We start from the raw sequence: 21133 nt of genomic DNA, 5'->3' as shown, positions 1-21133 counted from the left end.
ACTGTGGTCAGATAATGCAGGTACAAACATGATTAAGACCCATTCTTCAAGTATCAAGGAGTTCCCAATCTAACAGCAGAGATGGGCACGTTAAAAAAAAATAACCAGACTCTAAGTGATGTTATAATAAGTGATATAATAAAAATGTATCCAGTGTTACAGGGATACAGATTAGCTTAAAAAGGTTAACTGGAAGATATGTAAGATAAACCTACTATTGATATAATGAAAGGAAATATTTCTCTACCTCTAAAATCAGTTTTGATATCTAACTCTGGTAGACCCAAAACATTCCCACCACAGTCTTTATTTTTATTTCAGTAAATTGGGCTCTTCTGAGCCTAAATGTCCATCAACTGATGAATGGATAAAAAAAATTGTGGTTTATATACACAATGGAGTACTACGTGGCAATGAGAAAGAATGAAATATGGCCCTTTGTATCAACGTAGATGGAACTGGAGAGTGTGATGCTAAGTGAAATAAGCCATACAGAGAAAGACAGATACCATATGTTTTCACTCTTATGTGGATCCTGAGAAACTTAACAGAAACCCATGGGGGAGGGGAAGGAAAAAAAAAAAAAAAAAAGAGGTTAGAGTGGAAGAGAGCCAAAGCATAAGAGACTCTTAAAAACTGAGAACAAACTGAGGGCTGATGGGGGGTGGGAGGGAGGGGAGGGTGGGTGATGGGTATTGAGGAGGGCACCTTTTGGGATGAGCACTGGGTGTTGTATGGAAACCAATTTGACAATAAACTTCATATATTGAAAAAAAAATTGGGCTTTTCTGTATGGAAGCTCCTGAACTGCCGGTCCACTTCTGCCTTTGAAATCATTTGGATGAGTTATCAATATGTGAGAAGTAATCTCTGGTTCTATATACCGTGCCAGGACTTTAACAAAGATAATGGATTTTTTCCCAGTGCGCTGTTAACAGTGGACTTACTTAGCCAACCAGCCAGCAGGTATCTGTGAGTTCAGACAGACTGTGTGTTAGGAGAGGGTGAAGGAACTGGGCAGAGCAAGAATAAAGATCCATTAGGAGTTAGTCTCCTAAGCCTAATACAAGGTACTTCGGAAAACTGGCTCCTTGGCCTTGTAAAGTTTGGATCATAATTCACAGGGAAAAAAATGAGATTTTTGTGTATTTTCATCCCAAAGAACAATTACGTGTAATAGAAGAGAATTTCACATAAATTCTTACTCTCGTATTATGACCGAAAGTAAGAAATTTTTATATGTACTCATTCCAACACTGAATTAGACTCAGACATATCTCTACTGAATTGTATCCTAAGCCACACTGCTATTACTGTGTCAGCATGCAGTCATTTGCAGGATCTACTGAGGGTAGGACATTTTTTTATAGAACTTCAGAGTCTCAACAAAACCTCTAAAAACTTAATGTAGTGGTTGGAAACTGTCTAAATTTCACTGTCCTCTGCAGCAAGTTTTAGAATGACACAAAATAAATTACAGCTTAAATCTCAGTCTGCGCCTGGGATAATCTTTCCTACATGTTGAACTTCCAAGAGGATGGCCCTGGGATGGAAGAGAAACTAGTCAGAGTGGTGTAAGAGGAGGCAGAAGACATGTTTTGGGAGACAGGACGATGCCAGCTCGCTCTCCAGATGCTTGAGAGCCCAAATGAGATGAGGACAAGGAGGAAACCACTGGGTTCAGCAACTGTGGATGTTGTTGGTGATTTTAACAAGAGGGGTTTGGGGAATCTGGAGAGCACAACGGTCAAATGGAATGAGTTGAGAAAATGTGTGCAAAATATACGAAGAGAAGCAACAAATAATAGATCATGTTGGGGAAGTTTTGTTCAACCATCAGCAGAGGTGTGAGCCAGAATCTGGGAAGAACTGTGGGGTAAAAAAGATTTTTTTTCTTTCACTTTGCTTATTTGTTTTCATACCAGAATAACTAGAGTATGTATCCTATGCTAATGCAAATAATCCAAGAGGGAAAACCTAGATCATGTAGAAGGGCAAGAAAGAATGAGACCAAAGTCTTGGAAAAGGAGAAAGGAGATGGAATCTGGCCCACATCTGGCCTAGATGGTGAGGGGGGTACCCTCCAGGACTAGATGGCAAAGAGATAATCTTAAATTCGTAATATAAATAGGAAAGGTAAATGTCAGCATGTGAAATCCAGACACCTCCAGTTTCCATCATTGTCACCCTCTTCTGATTGTAAAATGGGTTACACAGATCATTACAGCTTTAGGAACTGCAAAGAAGGCAGGATAGGATGGTGGTCCTGAAATGCGGGATGAAGGAAGTGGAATTAAACCTGACCTTGTAGGAGTTGGACGGAGAGGAGGGCAGGAATGTGGGGAAGAGGCAGGGATACTTGAGCAAGTGTAATGCACCGTGGCAGATCTTGTGTGACATTTATAGGTTCTCAGTGCTTCGAGTAATCAGGTAAAACATGTGCCCCTTTTAAGGGACATTTTGAAACATGCTGAGATGTTGTATGAGTAATGGCTCCTGTTGATCTCAGCAGGGTAAAGCCCTTCTGAGTACATGGTTTCTTCTCCTGGATTTTAAAAATACACTAAGGGGCACCTGGGTGGCTCAGTCAGCTGGGCATCCGACTTCGGCTCAGGTGATGATCTCACAGTTAGTGAGTTTGAATCCCATATCGGGTTCTGTGCTGATGGCTCAGCCTGGAGCCTGCTTCGGATTCTCCATTTCCCTCTCTCTCTACCCTTCCCCTGCTCATGCTCTTTCTCTCTCTGTTTCAAATATAAATAAATGTCCTAAAAAAATTAAAAATACACTAAGAGAAGCTGAAGGAATCTAAGCACAGCCTTGGCCATTTTCACATTATTTACTTTTAAATGTTTCTATAATATTTTCTGGCTAGCTTAGCTTCTAGTTCCATGACCTTGAACAGTTTTTCAGTGGCTCTATGCTTCATTTCCTCCATCTCCTCTGGGAGAAAATTGGATTGCTATAAGGATTGAGAGCAGTGCCTTGATACAGAGTGTGAGCTATGATTACTATTATAAAAATAGCACATTTTTATTTTTAGAAACTGAAAACACACACATAAAAGGAAGGTATAAAAATCAAGTGTAATGCTACTGCTCTGTGACGGTTACTCTCAATATTTCGATCTTTCCAGTCTTTATCCTGTATGTGTATATTTTACTCTACATACTCCTTTGTACCTTGTTTTAAATTTAACCTGTCACAAACATCTACCCATGGCATTAAACAGTCTTTAAAACTCATTTTAATGTCTTTATAGTCATTCATTATTTATAAAATTTTAAATCTTTGGCATTGTTTCCGTTGGTCTTATCTGAGTCTTAAATGATTATTGCTGCACTGGTGATTATAGCAACTGAGAGAGTAGGGAGGGAGAGAATGAGTAACTCGTATGGGGACAGAGTATAGTCACTCCTTAAATTTTGAAAGGCAGAATATGCACACGGGCTGAACTCCAGGAGTTTCTCTGTGAGGCTGGTTTCACTAAAGTCTCTCGAGGTCTCAAATATATATTTAATATGTGAATATATATTTTCAAATGGTTGATACTTGCTTTCATGAAGACTTCCTGTTTGCCGAAGTTGAAGCTGTATCATTTACTTCCAGCTTGCTTCCACCTAGAAATGTGGCTTTTTTTTTCCTTCATCAAGGAAGATGCCAAATAGACAAAAACAATGAAAACCTAGTGTTTTCATGAGGGTGAGGCAAATGGGCATTTTGATGTATTGCTATTCTACACACCTTTCTAGGAAAATACTTAAAAATGGAAATAATCTATCCATTCCTAGTGCAGAGATAAAATTATTGTAAAGCTGCCCATGTGTATTTAAAGCAGCCATTAGAAAATTATAAAGTAGGTTTCTGATGTCAGAATCCCACATCCCACACCATTGGGATGTCAGAAATCCCAAAGGTGTTTCACAATGTATTGAGTAGGGGGAACGAGCAATAACTTAGCAATATGCATAACATCATCTTTTAAAAATGTTTATGCATTTTTAGACAGACTTTGGAAGACTTTGGAAGGATATACCCCAAAGTATCTTGAGTGGTGGTATTCCAAATGATTTTTTTTCTTTAATTTTTGCTTATTGGGCATTTTCTGGGTCTTTTCCTATGAGGAAGTATTAAATAGGGTACGTTCTTTAAGTGAAAAGAGAACACCTTTTAAAGGCAAGATAGCAGGTGTATTTTTGTGACCTTTGCACTGGCACTTGTATCTTCAGAATAGAGCAGAGATCATGGGCATTTAATTCCCTTCCTCTGTGTGGGGAGCAATATAGAAATAGCATTTAGGCTGATGAACAGATAGACGGATAGTAATTGTAAGTTCTGGAACATGTCAGACTGGAGCTTCCATCAAAAGCTGAAAGTGGTGGTTTGATGAATACGAAAATGTTAACCAGAGACAGGAATGTCCTTTCCTGACTAGCAGGTGCAAAGCAGATGACCAAAGGGAGGAGACAGAAGGAGAGAGGGAGGGGAGAATCCTTGAGGGGGGAAGGGAACTTGCTGGCACAGAGAGGGAGATTTGATCCACCACCGTCTGCAAGAGCTGCTCTGACACCTGAGACACAAGGTGACTTTGAGATTTCACGAGGGTTGGACAGGTGTGCAAAAACTAGCAAAGGTTTTCTTTTCCAGGGGTTGAAACCTTTTTGGCCCTTTACCTTTCTCTGAAAATCAGCTGGAAAAAAGGAATTTGAAAAAAAGACTTTCTAAGTAGATAATCAGGGGATTTTATTTTTAAGATTTATTAAATGTTTGAAATCAGATGAAAAACAGCTATTGGTGTCCCCAATTTCTAGCCACTTTGAGAGCATCTGTGATAACTTCTGTAGGACTTTTGCTACTCTCTCCCTCTTTGAAACTCTGGCGACTCTAGTAAAATTGATCTCAGATGACCCATGATTTTCTGGTAATGGAGTCTACTGATTTTTGCTCATGTTTCCCCAGTTCCCTTCCCATACCTCCTCCTCCTTCCATCTCTATCACCTATTAAATTTTTTTTTTTTAATTTTGAGAGCGCTTGCACACAAGCGGGGGAGGGGCAGAAAGGAGGAGAGACAGAATCCCAAGCAGGCTCTGTGCCACCAGCCAGAGCCCCACAAGGGGCTCGAACTCACAAACTGCGAGGTCACCACCTGAGTCCAGACCAAGAGCCCCACCAACTGTGCCACCCAGGTGCCCCTCTGTCATCTGTTTGTGATGGTTGGCCAGTTGTGCTGCTCTTTCATTTTGTTACTCCCCCAGCTCATCCTGCATGACTGACTTTCCCCATCACCGATCTCCGTGCCTAGAATGAAGTCCAAACACTGTGGCCCTGTCTTCTACATCTCCCCTTCCATTTCTAGACTTGCCTCCCGCTGCTGCCCCCTAGCATGCTGCTCTTCTGTGGTTGCTTAGTTCACTTTCCAACCCCAGACAAGTGTTGCAGTTCCCACGGTTCCATTCACTCATTCTACAAAAAGTTGCAGGTCTGCCATTAGCGAGGCATGAAAATAAGCCCTCAGAGGAGTTACGGACCTCCATGGCACGTGAAGGTCATAACGGTACGAGGGAAGTCATGGACCACAAGTTCAAAAAGCCTCTCACCACTGCTTTCTAGTTATGTGACCTTATGCAAATTACTTAATCTCTTGGTTCCTCAATTTTCTGATGTGTAATTGGACATAGTTCACCTCTTAGGTGAGTTATTGTAATTAAATGTTGGGGCACCTGGGTGGCTCAGTTAGTTAAGCATTCAGTTACAGCTCAGATCGTAATCTCATGGTTCGTGAGTTTGAGCCCCATATCAGGCTCTCTGTTGTCAGCGCAGAGCCTGCTTCAGATCCTCTATTCCCGCCTCCATCTCTGCCCCTTCTCTGATCACATGCTGTCTCTCTATCTCTCAAAAATAAACATTTAAAATAATATAATAGGGGCACCTGGATGGCTCAGTCAGTTGGGCATGCGACTTTGGCTCAGGTAAAGATCTCACGGCTCGTGAGTTCGAGCCCTGCATCAGGCTCTATGCTGACAGCCTGGAGCCTGCTTTGGATTCTGTGTCTCCCTCTCTCTCTGCCCCTCCCCTGCTTGTGCTGTCTTTCTCAATAAATAAACATTAAAAAATATATATGTTATAAAGTGCAAAGCAGATTGCCAGGCAAGCAGTAAGTACTCAAAAATTGGTAACTAACTCCACCTCAATTTTTCAAAGAACTTACAATTTTCTAGCATATAGGATGTTATAAGGGACCTGAGTAGTAAAGTAAGAACATGGGGAGTTCAGAGAAGACAGTGCACGCCAGTATGTTCAGCTCTTTGCATTGGGGTTCTAGGACATGGAATTTGGCCGATAGAGCTAGAAAATCTGGTTGGAAATCATGCGAGTCACTAAATAGCAGGGTTTTAGGTTTTTAAATTTACAGAATAGAAACTCATCATCTTAGTTTTTTTTTTTTTAACATATGTTACATTAAAAAATGATAAGAGTTTGAAGACTGACCTAAGAAGACAAGATAAGAATCTATTGTGGTAGTGCAGGAACTAAGTGAAGAAAGTCTATACTAAGTATTAAATAAATAGGAATGGACAGCAAACATTCCAGCAGAGTTACTTAAACATGACTGTTAAAACATTAATAAAAGACTAGAAAAATACAGTCATGGAAAGTAGCATGGGGTAGCCATCCAAGAAATTACATTAATGCATATATTCTAAATGTATTTATTTTTTTTAATTTTTTTTCAAGGTTTTTTATTTATTTTTGGGACAGAGAGAGACAGAGCATGAACGGGGGAGGGGCAGAGAGAGAGGGAGACACAGAATCGGAAACAGGCTCCAGGCTCCGAGCCATCAGCCCAGAGCCTGACGCGGGGCTCGAACTCACGGACCGCGAGATCGTGACCTGGCTGAAGTCGGACGCTTAACCGACTGCGCCACCCAGGCGCCCCTATTCTAAATGTATTTAAAATATACTGCAAAGAGTACGTATAGTGTGATTCCATTTGTATAGACATATACATAAATGTATGTTAATAAGTTTTTCTGACAAATACACATTAGCATGTGCAGAATGGCATTAAGGAAGATACTGTCTTTAGTATTATGTCACACAATTCTCTCTTTGGTTACTTTTCTGTAAGCATGTATTAGTTTATATTAAAGTATCTCTAACTCAAGTTAAATACATTTCATCAAAGCAATACCAAGAATATACCTCTAATCACACTTACTTTAAATTTTTTTTTTTCAACGTTTATTTATTTTTGGGACAGAGAGAGACAGAGCATGAACGGGGGAGGGGCAGAGAGAGAGGGAGACACAGAATCGGAAACAGGCTCCAGGCTCTGAGCCATCCGCCCAGAGCCTGACGCGGGGCTCAAACTCACGGACCGCGAGATCGTGACCTGGCTGAAGTCGGACGCTTAACCGACTGCGCCACCCAGGCGCCCCTGATCACACTTATTTTAAATCTGTCACCTAAAATCTCTTGTGACAAAACACATGAGCATTAAAATGTTAAGTACATTTTGTATTTTGACCAAAAACATAAGGTGACCCTCAATTCACAAACAGTAAAGAAGCGAATGAATTTGGGAGAGGGTGATCCAAAATTGGAGACATTCTTAGTCAAGAATGAAGCCACTATTTTGTTCTAATTTATCAAAGACTCAGAAAACATCTCCTAATTAATGAGTAATGAAGACATTGAGAATCCACACAATGTAATCTCCCAAGAAAGGGTTAAAGTTTAAAACCTTGGATGTTTTACACAGACACATACATTTATTTCATAGTTTATAAGCCACTTAGAAATTTGGTTGTGGTGGCCAAAGTGATAAGAAATGAAACTAATAGTAGATTTGGCATTCAAAACAATTGCTTTGAAGAAAGCTTTTTATAGTAGATCTTTAAGTAGGTTTCTGAAAAAACAGTCCAAATAAAAATGGTCTGAATCATTCCCTATTTCAAAATAAGACATTGTATGTTATTTAAAAATGAAAAATAGTACTCTCTGAAGCAGTTCTAGATACCCTCAAATCTTAATTTTGTCATTTTCTACTTTTTCAGGTGCCAGTTCAACAGATTCTGAGAGTGAAAGTTTAGCTTTCAAATCAAAACCTGGAGCCATGCCACAGTGAGTGCCTATGATCCCATCAATTGTCTGTATAACAAAGAATGTCACGAGAATCGTTGGGGTACAAAGCAGCACGCATTGTGCTTTGAAGGAAGAGGTCTGCTGATGTCAGTCAAAGATCAAATATCTGAACGTGAACACATTTTTTTTAACTTAGGAATTTAGACTTTGAAGTCTGCATTTCATCACTGAGATGCCAAAATCAAACCATATACAATGTTAGTCTCAATGACAACTAACTGGTTGTAAATATGTAAAACTAACAGTCACATCGAGAGGAAACTAGTTAAATCATTACCAAAATATAAAGGAGGACCACTTTATTGATACAAACTGGAAAATGTCTAATTAAGCCAGAAATGGGTTTCCATTTGGATAAAGTCTATTACTGGTTAGATCTTATGAAAATGGTAAAATTTAGTTATTCTTAGGAAGACAGATGGGTTATTTTCCAAAATAATAATTATGTAAATTGATATTAATAATTTTTTGCAAAAATAAAATCAGACCTACCAGAATCTTGCAGAAAACGCCATGAATATTGAGACTGTGCTAATCAGTTTCTTTGATGTGCTAGTATATACATAACAATTATATGTATCCAGGAGCATATATATATATATATATATATATATATATACGTATATATATATATATACGTATATATATATATACATATATATATATACGTATATATATATACACATATATATATATATACACACACACACATATACTCTGCCACCTCTGACTTCAGATAAAGATCTCAAGCATAGTAAAGTTACATGACTTGCTTGAGATTGTACAGCCAACCTCTTAGCAAAGCTGGGCCTACCAACCAACTGTTCTTAACCTTTCTCTACACCTCACTAACTTTTATGGGTAAGAAGAGACAAAAATGCCAAGACATTCTCAACAAAATGAGGAACCAGGACAAAGAAGAGCTGCTAGACTTAAAATAGACCACTAAAACCATGAACTAAATACAGAACCCTAACCCTAGGACTTTTTCCAGACATTTTCTTTTCTCAGGATTTCCAACATCAAACTTTAGGTTCTCTGATAATGGCTGAATTATATATAGCTCCTTTTCTCTTACCCATGTATTTATTTTGGTAAAATCTATAAGGCCCATTCTATGTATGTATTGACTATAGCCATTCTAACTGTAGGTTATGGTTTCCCATTTCTGAAGCAGTTACAATTGAAGTGGACTGAGTACACAAAAAGAAACTGAAATATTCTGTGGAAATCTTTCAAAGAATAATTCCTGATTTAAAAAGTTCTGGGACGCCTGGGTGGCTCAGTTGGTTAAGCGTCCGACTTTGGCTCAGATCGTGATCTTGCGGTTCATGGTTTCGAGCCTCGTGTCGGGCTCTGTGCTGACAGCTCAGAGTCTGGAGCCTGTTTCAGATTCTGTGTCTCCCTCTCTCTCTGCCCCTCCCTGGCTCATGCTGTCTCCCTCAAAAATGAATAAACATAAAAAAGATTTCTGATGGAACCCACTTGCCTTTTTATTTTCCAGAGCTCAAAAGAAAACAACTTCTGTTTCCTTGACAATAGGATCATCATCTCCAAAGACAGGAGTGACCACAGCTGTGATTCAGCCATTATCCATCCCTGTTCAACAGGTAAGTCCTCGTACCTGAAACCACAGGAGTCAAACTCATTAGCAAACTTTGTGAAGCAGACTTCATGATTACAGCTTCGATTCCAACTAGTACACTCCCTGCAATATTTTCCTAAGTGGGAGCACAACAGGGGGAGGAAAGAAAACGGTAGGTAAAGTTCTTCCTTTTAAGCACTAAAAATAATGTTTAATCAAAAACCTAGTACCAGTTAGTCAACATCTGCTTTCCCATTGGGAACATCTCTAACAGCCAATAACCTGATAATACGCTCTCTCTTTGAGCTATGACTATTTGATTATTCTTCCACAACTGTGCCCTCTTCCATTTAGCCAAATTTATTAGCTCATTTAAAATAGAAGCAAGAAAAGTTGACATACCAACAAAAGTTTTTCCAGGAGCTAAACATAATCATGCCATAATAATAATAGTAACTATTATTATTATTATTATTATTATTATTATTATTATTATTGGCTTAACCAAGCATTTTTACCGTGCTTTTATTTCATTACAAGACTGCCATGTCCAAAAAAGAACAACAGTACAAACTACTGAGGTAATAGTGAGCTTACTTTGCAGATACAACAGGAATTAAAAAAAAAAAAATTAGAATCTTTAAATGTTTTAATTAGATGTATGTTACTTTGCCTTTGTGCTATGATGTGTATATTTAAAAACAATACTCACAAAAGCCTTCCCCGCCCCCACCCTTGAAGTGTAAACTAATTCCTAACTAATCACTATGTTCTGTGAGCATCATCACCAGGCCTTCTATCTATTGAGCACTCAGGTATTGTAGAGTAATACTCTGGGATCTGTGGTATGTAGAAACCATAGAGAAGAGACATTTGAAACTTGAAAAGAACCAGCCAGTATACCTTCACTTAAAGATGGTCTAAATATTTGTTTTAAATCCCTAAATCAGAGTGGAACCTATAGAAATATATCTGATTGGGGCGCCTGGGTGGCGCAGTCGGTTAAGCGTCCGACTTCAGCCAGGTCACGATCTCGCGGTCCGTGAGTTCGAGCCCCGCGTCGGGCTCTGGGCTGATGGCTCAGAGCCTGGAGCCTGTTTCTGATTCTGTGTCTCCCTCTCTCTCTGCCCCTCCCCCGTTCATGCTCTGTCTCTCTCTGTCCCAAAAATAAATAAAAACGTTGAAAAAAAAAATTTTAAAAAAAGAAATATATCTGATTATATGTAGATTTTTTTTTTTTTTTTGGTGTTCGATATTTAAGTATTGATAAGTGATGAATGCTTAGTACCATGCTAGGCATTTCATTGGAGAAAAAAATATCTGTCACCATCTTCATTCCCAGTTTATAATTATTATTAATTATGTAAATTGATATTAATAACTAAGTTTTTGCAAAAATACAATAAAACCTACTGGAATCTTTCAGAAAACTCCATGAATATTGAGACTATGCTAATCCTATTTCCTATGGGGAAATAAGAAATATAAAAATATGAATATTGCAGAACACATTAAAAGCCTAAGAGCAGGGGCACCTGGGTGGCTCAGTCGGTTAAGCATCCGCCTTCGGCTCAGGTCATGATCTCACGGTGAGTTCGAGCCCCGCATCAGGCGCTGTGCAGACAGCTCAGAGCCTGGAGCCTGCTTCTGATTCTGTGTCTCCCCTTCTCTCTATGCCTCCCCTGCTCATGCTCTGTGTCTCTCTGTCTCTCAGTAATAAATTAACGTTAAAAAAAATTAAAAAAAAAAAGCCTAAGAGCAGAAAATATGTATTTACATATGTAAAACCATAATAATGTAAACAGTACATTTTAAGTGGTTTAAATTCTACAGGAGCACTAAATGGAAGGTAATCTAATCTATTCCGACAGTATAGGCAGGAGGCTGAAGGGCTCACAGAAACTCCGTTGCTTTATTATCATCAGCAACAGTCACATAAAATTTTAACACGCTGGAGCCAGATTGCCTGCGTGTAAATCCCAGCTCTACCACTTACTAACTCGAAGAGACCTTGACTAAGTGATGTAACCTCTCTATGCCTAACTTCTTCATCTGTAAACTGAAGATAATACCATCTCTCTATCTCATAGGATTATCATGAGGATTTAGGGAGTGAATCTCCACATAACATTTAGAACAGCGGCTGGCACAGACTAACTACTGTATAAGTATTCAAATAGTCTATGCACATAAAAAGGCAGTGAAAAGTGAAACCCAATCCTAAATCACAAGCCAATGAAAAGTCTTACAAAGATAATGAATAGGCCCTTTCCATCCTAGCATCTCTACAACTGCCAACATTCCTGATGACATCTTGTCATATTTAGAAACATAATATCAGATCACTATCATCTCAGGGTAAGAAGCTAACAATTGCTTATATAGAGCAGAATAAACCCAAAGTGCTTGAAAATAAATGAATGTAGAAGGAGAAATCATTTCCATTTACTACTCTGGAATCCTTCTATTTCCCCAGAGATGAGTTCCATTCAGTAAGTATTTCAGCACCTTTATTTTTTGCATATCAAGAAAAAACAGTATCCTTCTTTTTAACTTCCTATAATTCCTTATATCAAAAAAGAGTTCAAGTTAAAAATAAGGTAGGGGGATGTTTGATAATTTACTCTCCACTGCCAGTAACTTGTGCTTTTAATTCAATGAATCCAGACCGTATTTAAAAATAAAATATAATGTCTGTGAGAACTTTGGAAAAGACCCCTGTGAAACCCCCACACACAGAAATCCATTTGGTAATAGCATTTAAAAGCTCATGGATCCCTAAGGAACCAGGGAACTTGTACCTTGAATATCCTTTTGAGTAGAGAAGAGTAACAGATGTGAAATGAGGGTGTAGAACAATGTCTGTACTGTATGTAAGAGTAGACCAGCAAAATGATATATGGCGATGTTTTCTTTCCCTTGTTTCATTCATGTGGAGTGATCCCAATAATGAAAGGTTTCTTTAGCCCATCTGTTCAGCAATTTATATATTCAGAATTTGATCCCTGTGTCTCTGCTTTTTCAGGTTCACAGTCCAACCTCGTATCTCTGCCGACCTGATGCAACCACTCCTGCCTCCTTTCCTCCAATTTTTACAAAGGTCTGACATCTGCAAGTCTCATTCTCTGTGTTTGCTTTGGTCCTGAAATTCCATTCACATGGATTCACATGTGGCTTCATGTGGCAGTCTTTAAAAATGAAAACGAACAGATCAGTAGGCTGTCATGGTTACCTTTGGGACTAAATAGGTATTTACCGAAAAATTGCTGGGTGATTATAATCTTGTGAAGGGTCTAAAAAATGTGGGCATGGTCAGTGACCTGATAGAGCTTACAATAGAGTGGGAAAGCCAAGACAGGTGGGAAAAAAGACAAAATGCTGTGTTTGAAATTGTTTGGGAGAAACAACAAGTTTTATAGAAATAAAAAAAATGGGTAATAATTCAGTTTGTTCTAAGTTTGTGTTTTGCCTTGCCAAGCTGAATGACCTCCATTTCATTTGTCAACTGCTCAACTCAGAAATGGTTCCATGTAGCATATCTTCTCTCTCTTTCTTTGTTTTTTTTTTTTTTGTCTTTGTTTTGTTTTGAGAAAATTATAAACCTTTATTGAAAGACCTCTAAAAAGGCCTAAATAAGTGAAGAGAAATACCATGTCTGTGGACTGGAAAATGGTCAAGAAATCATGACTCCCAGATTAATCTGTAAATTTAATGAATCTAGTTGAAATTCTAACATGTTCCTTGTTTCATTTGTTTGTTTGAATTAGAACTTGGCAATTTGACTCTAAGATAAACCCAAAAATAGCCAGGGTACTGCTGAAGAAGGAAAATCATATGATGGCAAGGAAGGCAGGAGATTTGTCCTTGGAGATGTCAAGACTTTGTAAAAATATAGTAGTTAGGACAGTATGGTGCTGGCATAAGACTAGACAAATTGACAGGTAATCAGAACAGAGCCCATAAAGACACTCCAGTATTTACAGAAACCTGCAGATCACTGGGTAAAGAATGAATCCCTCAGCAGAGATAAAATATATATATATATATTGGACTCCTATTTCATACTTTTTACAAAAGTCTACTCCCAGTAAACTAAAGACAAATGTAAAGAGCAAATCCATAAAACATGCAAGGCAGTGGAGAAGAGCATCTTGCTTGTCTTCTTGGGGGGAATGATTTTTTTTTTCTTCTAAGCCAGCCTGAATCCAGCTTTATTAAAGATCTTTCCATAAACAATATTTACTTTAAGACATGGCAACAAATGATATTTGACAACAACTTTGAAAGCCCCCTCCTGGATACGGGGCGCCTGGGTGGCGCAGTCGGTTAAGCGTCCGACTTCAGCCAGGTCACGATCTCGTGGTCCGTGAGTTCGAGCCCCGCGTCAGGCTCTGGGCTGATGGCTCAGAGCCTGGAGCCTGTTTCCGATTCTGTGTCTCCCTCTCTCTCTGCCCCTCCCCCGTTCATGCTCTGTCTCTCTCTGTCCCAAAAATAAATAAACATTGAAAAAAAAAATTAAAAAAAAAAAAGAAAGCCCCCTCCTGGATAGATTACAAAAAGAAAAAAAAAAAAAAAAAGATTGTGTGAAACCTTAACAAAAACAGTGCCACTCTAGTAGTCCATGAAGTTGTCCTTCGTTGCTTAGAATAGCACGTGTTACCAAGGTGTGGATAATTCAGGTGCTGTGTGACTTTAGAGGTTTTTGAAAACAGCTTCACCAGATCATCACCAGGAAATCTGTTATCTGCTGTATTGCTACCCAAGACACGGCTGATTTTGAGGGTGTCAATGCACCTCTTGATTTAAGTAGATAAAGAAGATGTGAGGTTTTGCTTTCCCTCCTCATGGGGCTTCACCACTGGGGCCTGGCATATAGAGATGTTAGGGAATTCCTCCTGGGCACCAAGAGAAATCCTTGAAAACTAGACACAAAACCTTGTTCCTCCTGAATCAGTGACATATTAGTGGTATATCCCCTTTCTCCAGAAGAAAACCATGAACCATACTGTGTGCCAAACACACAGCGTAGTAAAAAGAAACATAAAACAAACTTCTATATTTTTATAAAGGAATTCTATATTTTTATAAAGGAATCACAAACTATGGAGTGACTGGAAGCATAGAGCACCCCTCCCTGGGCATTTTCGGTGCCTTTTACCCTCTGTGTCTAGACTGTAGACCATCTCTGTTCTCTGTAGGATTGCTTTCTTCCTTCCTTGCATTTGCTTTCCCCTTTATCCCTTTGGGCATCTTTTCTCCCTGCTTTGCTGGGTCCTTTTTGGGCCTGAGCTTTGGTTTTGGAGGGGCAGGTATAGAAAATAAATCTGCTGATCTCCTTTGTATCTCAAACTAGCTTTCCCTTTGTCACCCTTAGCATCTTTGGGGGCATGATGGTGACAGTGAACGCCAGGTGGGCTTTGACAGTTTAAGAGGTGCCTCCATCTATTTCCTCCTACTACTCTGGTAAAGATTCCCAGGTTTCGCAGCTGGTCAGAGGCAGAGCAGCACTTCTGCCTGTGGGCCACCGGGCTTCGCTTGGGACGGCAGAGCTGGCATGGACTGTGGGACTTTGGGCGGTAGGGACACATGAGAGACTGGGAGAGCAGCTGGCCTCATGTGGCATTTCTTGCTAAATAGTTGGACCCCTTCAAGGAATTGCAATATCAGGTGGGCTTGGTATATGACATGAGATACCCTTATATGGACCTGAAACACATTCAGGAGTCCCAAAGTTTACCGAGTGGGTGGTGCAGATTACCAAGCACAACTTCTGAATGCAGTCTCCTTCAGTGCTCCTCATCATGTTCCTGCAGGTTCTCCTAGTGGCTCATTCTGCCTGGCTGTGGCTTTTCTCAAGATAAAAATGTTTGCTGCAGGGCGCCTGGGTGACTCAGTTGGTTAAGCATCCGACTCTTGGTTTTGGCTCAGGTCATGATCCTATAGTTGGGGAGTTCGCGCTCCCCATCAGGCTCTGTGCTGACAGTGTGGAGCCTGCTTGGGATTCTCTCTGCCTCTCTCTCCACCCCTGCCCCCCTCTCTATTTCTCAGCATAAATAAATTAAAAACAGAAAAAAAGTTTGCTCCAGGTGGAATCAAATTGTGATCCTAACTGGAGTTTTGACTCTTCAGGTCCTTGGCATCCTGCCCATTTTCTCTATCTCTGACTCTCCAAAGTTTGAACAAAACACACAATCCTAATAAATCAGAGTCTCCTTTGGTGCCTGAAAGGTCAAATATGAAACATATTTGTGTACCCTTTGAAATCTACCACAAGCAATTTCCTGGACAAGCCTGGAAGTGTTTAATAATCCACACAACCTGGAGCCTGTGAGCAGCACTTTGCCTGCTGTGGTCCATTAAATTGGCTCTTCTCTGGACCCGATCACAAAGTGAAAAAGCCCATTTAAAACCAGAGATTTCCTACATTAAAAAAAGGGGGGGGGGGTTGAAGAATGCAGTCAGAAGTAGTTAATAATCTTAACCTTTTTACTTAAAAAAGGCATTCTTGTTAACTACCGAAATTATCAAATGCCTTCTCCGACTTAACACTAGATTCTCATAGTTCCTCTGCCAACCTCATCAACTTTGAGAATTTCCTTAGAGCTCTAACACACTCACCGAAGGCCATTTGCCACAACACTTGTTTTTCCCAACAGGCCATTTGTCATCCCTTCAGATAATCCTAAGTAAATAATAAATGAAACCGAAAAGACCACACAACTTCTTGATGTAAGTTTGTTTGCTTTTGGTTGATGTACAGGTGAATTGCTTTTTCATATTTGAATTATTTTAAGATTTCTATATGACCTATGTAAGATCTCATGCTGCGAATTCAGAAGTTTAAAAAGTCAAAAAGTTTAGTTAAAAAGTCAAAAGTTAAGTTTAAGCCATTGCTAGGTCCTCCTGGAGAAAGAAGGTAGAGAACCTATGGAAGAAGACTGGGCATCTTTTGATATTTAATAACAAGTATAAAAGCTTTTACCTCTTTGCATCTGTGAAGCCAAATTAACTTCTAATCCGTCGGACTGTAAAAATGTCCTGGTCTGGAATTGGAGTGGGGTCCGGGGCAGCGAGGGTAATTGCAAAGGAAGAGGAAATGAAGGTCATGAAGGGAGATGTACTATGGGTTTTATTGTTTTACTCAGAACTTTAAAATGAGAAAATCCCCAAGCCCCTTGTGTTAATAAACCATGTTAATAAACCTGATGTAGGAAACCCATTGGCAAAGGTGTGTTGGGGGGTGGGGGGGGGGAGTACATGGAAAGTTGGAGCATGTGAAAACAAACGTATGCCTTTTTTTTCCTTCCTGTCTGGTTTTCCCAGGAATCTACGTTCATATGAAATATAATGGTTTGGGGAAGTTTGCATTCCACCAGCTGACTCTTAAATGTAGATAAAGGTAACAGGCATTACCATAAAATTCCATAAATATGAAGTGGCAATAAATTTGCAGAGAGACACGAAGTTTCCAGAGGCCCAGTAGTAAACCCTACTAATGTCATTACATGGAGATTATGAAAAGCTGACAACCAATGGGTTTAAAGGTGTTTCTTTTTATCTGAGTTAGTGGTAATTATCTTATGATGCAAGTTTTGCCTTTTTTTTTTTTTTTTTCCGGGAAGCTTTGGAAGCGTTATTGTCTGTTGTGAAATTGTGGACATGTGCACCAGTCTAACAGGGAGTGTTTTCCTTGAATTTTAGGAACTGCAAAACATAGCTGCATCAGAGGGTCAGGTGGTGGTACTGGAGTGCCGGGTCCGAGGAGCGCCCCCTTTGCAGGTCAAGTGGTTCCGACAAGGGAGTGAAATCCAAGACTCTCCAGACTTCAGAATTCTACAGAAAAGTAAGGAGAGGTGCCCATTCTCCCACATTCATTCATTTTCTTCCCTCAAGCTTCCAAAAAACCAAGAAGGGTTTAGTCATTTGGATGAATTGGTTTCTATTTTTGGGAGAGTACTAAGACCAGATAACCTGCAAATATGTGGGGTCCAGTGTATTTAAGCAGTGGTGGTCACTTGTGTAACCCTTTGAAAGTCTAATGAAAGTTGTATATACGTCAGAAAATGTTACAACTTGTGAACTCAAAGTAGGGCAAATAATTTGAGGAGGAGTATAAGCCTCCTATAAGCCCCTCTATGGATTGTGGTTTATAAAACTTCCTAGTATAAGCTGTTTGTTACTGGTGGAATTTGGGTTTCTGTATTTCTAGAAATATAAATTGATCTATCACTTTACTCTTTTGTACTGTGGAGTTCCCTATATTCTGTAGACATGTCCTAGACAGAGAAAAGGTAGGTGGATTTATTATTAATGGAATCCCATTCTAATACTCTGTTTTGATTTATTTTTTCCTCATGTGGCAAACAGAACCTAGATCTACAGCTGAACCTGGTAAGAAGCTTTTTCTTTTTGTTCGTTGGTAACGTATCTTTGGGGTTTCAATAGTTCTTTGTCTCAGTTTTAAAGCCATAAGCAGAACCATGTTTTTGCAGTTCGCTGGAAATACGAAACCCCCTTAAAGACAATATCTTCTTTATCATGGGGTGTGTCCACTGCATTTTACATCAACTTCTTTATTAGTAAAACATTAAGTTCCATTCAGACAAGAAGGTCAAGCTCAGTGGTTTAAGGCTTTTTTAAATATAGTCTTTTATATTCAGAAAGCAAAGCAAGTTAATAAAAAAAAAATCGTCCTAAAATTCCAGTAGAAAAGAACCATCTGCTACATACTTTCGCTAACCAAAGCCCAGGAACAGCTCGACCCTCCAGCTTAGAAATGCGTCTCACATGAGAGCAGCCCAGAGATGTAAGCAAAACTGACCACCGGTATTTCTCATTTATGTAGCCTGAGCCATAAACTTGTACAGTTCTCCCAGCATGAAGAAAGTCATCTTGCCCTAGGATCTCTCTTAATTACTGGGTCATTTGACCTCATCAGAGTGCTATGTTATCCGGAAGCGCCAGATCCAACTCTTCTGCTTCAGACTTCGTGGATATTTATGACTCCTCATGAACTAAAACAACATTTGAAAAAGAAACAATAATGTTTCTCTGTGTATTTTACAGGACGCCCACCTCAAGAGTACTTTCTTTTGTGTTTCTCCCTTTGGCAAAATTACAGTTTTCCTTACTCCTTGCCAAAGGTTGAAAAGCTGATTTGTGCTTTTCTCCAGCTTTGAGCAGCTTCTGCCATCATGTCCCTTAGGAGCCATGGCTTTGCTCTGTCCCTTCTTTGACAACTTGAAAGTTCTCAGTGGGCTACTGCAGGTCAGGTTACTATGGTTAGTCCCGGACCTCTCACATCCGAGCATTGGGCCATTAAAAGTAGGATGTGATCCTTTTAGGATCCAAAGGTTAAAGGGTACTGAGTAGCATCCTTAAGGAACAATTGGAATTGATCTAGTGCCTTCTTGTCATGATTACAACCAGAGATGTTGCCCCACTTAATGTGTCAGTCACCACACCAAATACTGTAGTCACTTTCCAAAACATAGAAATAGACAACTTCATATTCTGTGATAGGTCTTTATATAAAATTGCATCTTGGGGCACCTGGGTGGCTCAGTTTGGTAAGCGTCCGACTTCGGCTCAGGTCATGATCTTGCTGTTCGTAGGCCCCATGTTGGGCTCTGTGCTGACAGCTCAGAGCCTGGAGCCTGCTTCAGACTCTGTGTCTCCCTCTCTCTCCACCCCTCCCCTGCTCACACTCTGTCTCTCTCAAAATAAATACTAAAAAATTACAAATTAAAAAATTGCATCTTGCTGGTTCCCTGATACATGGAACTTCTGAGACTCCATCTGCTGCATGAGCTAAGATGTTAGGGCACACTTGTGTTTACTATTTTAAATAGACTTATTGATAGATATAAAAGTAGGAGCCAGATACCTCTTTATCTACAAAAAACGTTGATGTGAAAAAGTCACGGGCAGTTTATATCTTACGATACTTTATGTGCAAATAAAACTGAAGTTTTGAGCCACAAATTCTAAAAGCATTATTACTGGAACGGATTACTGCTTTTGATGTTGTGTTGTGGATTTTGTGCAAATTCGTGCAATTCTTTTTCATCATGTTGTTATCCCTTGTCGTTACCTACAGAGGTGATGATGATTTATGAGATATCTTCCATGATCTGTGTTGGAAATTCATAAACTAACCATCATCTGAAAACTCATAACACTGGTTAGAAGCTGCATAGTTTAGTTTCTGAGTACATATGTATTTGGAAATTGAAAATACTCAATATATTGGCTAAGAAGGAATAAATTTGGGTGTGGAGGGAGAACAGAAATGTCTGCTACCACCCCCCCCTTTTCCATCCTCTTCCCTTTTATCCCTCAAACTACAAACTTTTTCAATTATGATTTTCTGTTTTGCTTCTAGCACAATCATGATTTGATCATGATTATTTAATAAAATTAGTTCTCAGCTTGGTGGATAAAATGACCTCTAGACATACATCGGTGCCTTTTTAACATGGCAAAATCATGAAGAAAAGAGCAAGATAATGAGGGGAACTTCCTTTTAAACTGCATATCCTAGCAATATAAGTTTCTCCTTTCATGTTCACTGAATTTTCTTATTTTTCCCCCTTTAGTTAGATCTGGAAGCATTTAAGAAAACAGGGGTGCCTGGGTGGTGCAGTTGTTGAGTGTCCAACTCTTGATTTTGGCTCAGGTCATGATCCCAGAGTCGTGAGATTGAGCCTACTTAAGACTGTCTGTCTCCCTCTCCCTCTCCCCCTCCCCTTCTCACAATGTCCCTCTCTCTCTCTCAGAAAGAAAGAGAGAGAGAGAGAGAGAGAAAGAAAGAAAGAAAGAAAGAAAGAAAGAAAGAAAGAAAGAAAGAAAGAAAATGGACTCTTCCATTCTAAGCACAATAATAGAATTTGCTGAGAACAAATATATCTTGGTACAGAAATATGTCAACGAAATCTGTCAATATAAGAAAAAAGGGGTGTCTGGATGGCTCAGTTGGTTAAGCATCCAACTTCGGTTCAGGTCATGATCTCGTGGTCCGTGGGTTCGAGCCCTGCATTGGCCTTTGGGCTGACAGCTCAGAGCTTCAAGCCTGCTTCGGAGTCTGTGACTCCCTCTCTCTCTTCCCCTCTCTTGCTTATTTGTTCTTTCGTTCATTCTTTCTCTCTCTCTCTCTCGAAAGTAAATAAACATTAAAAAAATAATATAAAAGAAAAAAAAACTTGTATACAGTCAGCTATTAAAAACAAAACCCGTGTGGCGTTGGTGGCTCATTTGGTTAAGTGTCTGACTCTTGATTTTGGCTCAGGTCATGATCTCAAGGTTCATGAGTTCAAGCCCTGCATCTGGCTCTGTGCTGACCACCTGGAGCCTGCTTGGGATTCTCTTTTTCTCCCTGCCCTTCCCCTGCTGTCTCTGCCCTT

General features: G+C 39.6%; 1 protein-coding gene across 7 annotated transcripts in view; it reads left to right on the top strand.

The window, feature by feature from the left end:
• Positions 1–21133, top strand: part of PALLD (palladin, cytoskeletal associated protein) — a 406810-nt gene that overhangs the window by 172644 nt on the left and 213033 nt on the right. For all 7 annotated transcript variants that reach the window (XM_025921710.2, XM_086703911.1, XM_086703908.1 and 4 more), the window contains 5 exons: positions 8059–8125; positions 9651–9756; positions 12757–12831; positions 17433–17574; positions 18099–18122. In XM_025921710.2, coding sequence (XP_025777495.2) covers positions 8059–8125; positions 9651–9756; positions 12757–12831; positions 17433–17574; positions 18099–18122 — 414 coding nt within the window. The remainder of the gene's footprint in view (positions 1–8058; positions 8126–9650; positions 9757–12756; positions 12832–17432; positions 17575–18098; positions 18123–21133) is intronic.

The sequence above is a fragment of the Puma concolor genome, chromosome B1 (genome assembly GCF_028749965.1).
Source record: "Puma concolor isolate L17-30 chromosome B1, mPumCon1.1.hap2, whole genome shotgun sequence".
NCBI classification, from domain to species: Eukaryota; Metazoa; Chordata; class Mammalia; order Carnivora; family Felidae; genus Puma; species Puma concolor.
The sequence above is the reverse complement of the archived record's forward strand: the minus strand, read 5'-3'. Positions and strand labels throughout refer to the sequence as shown.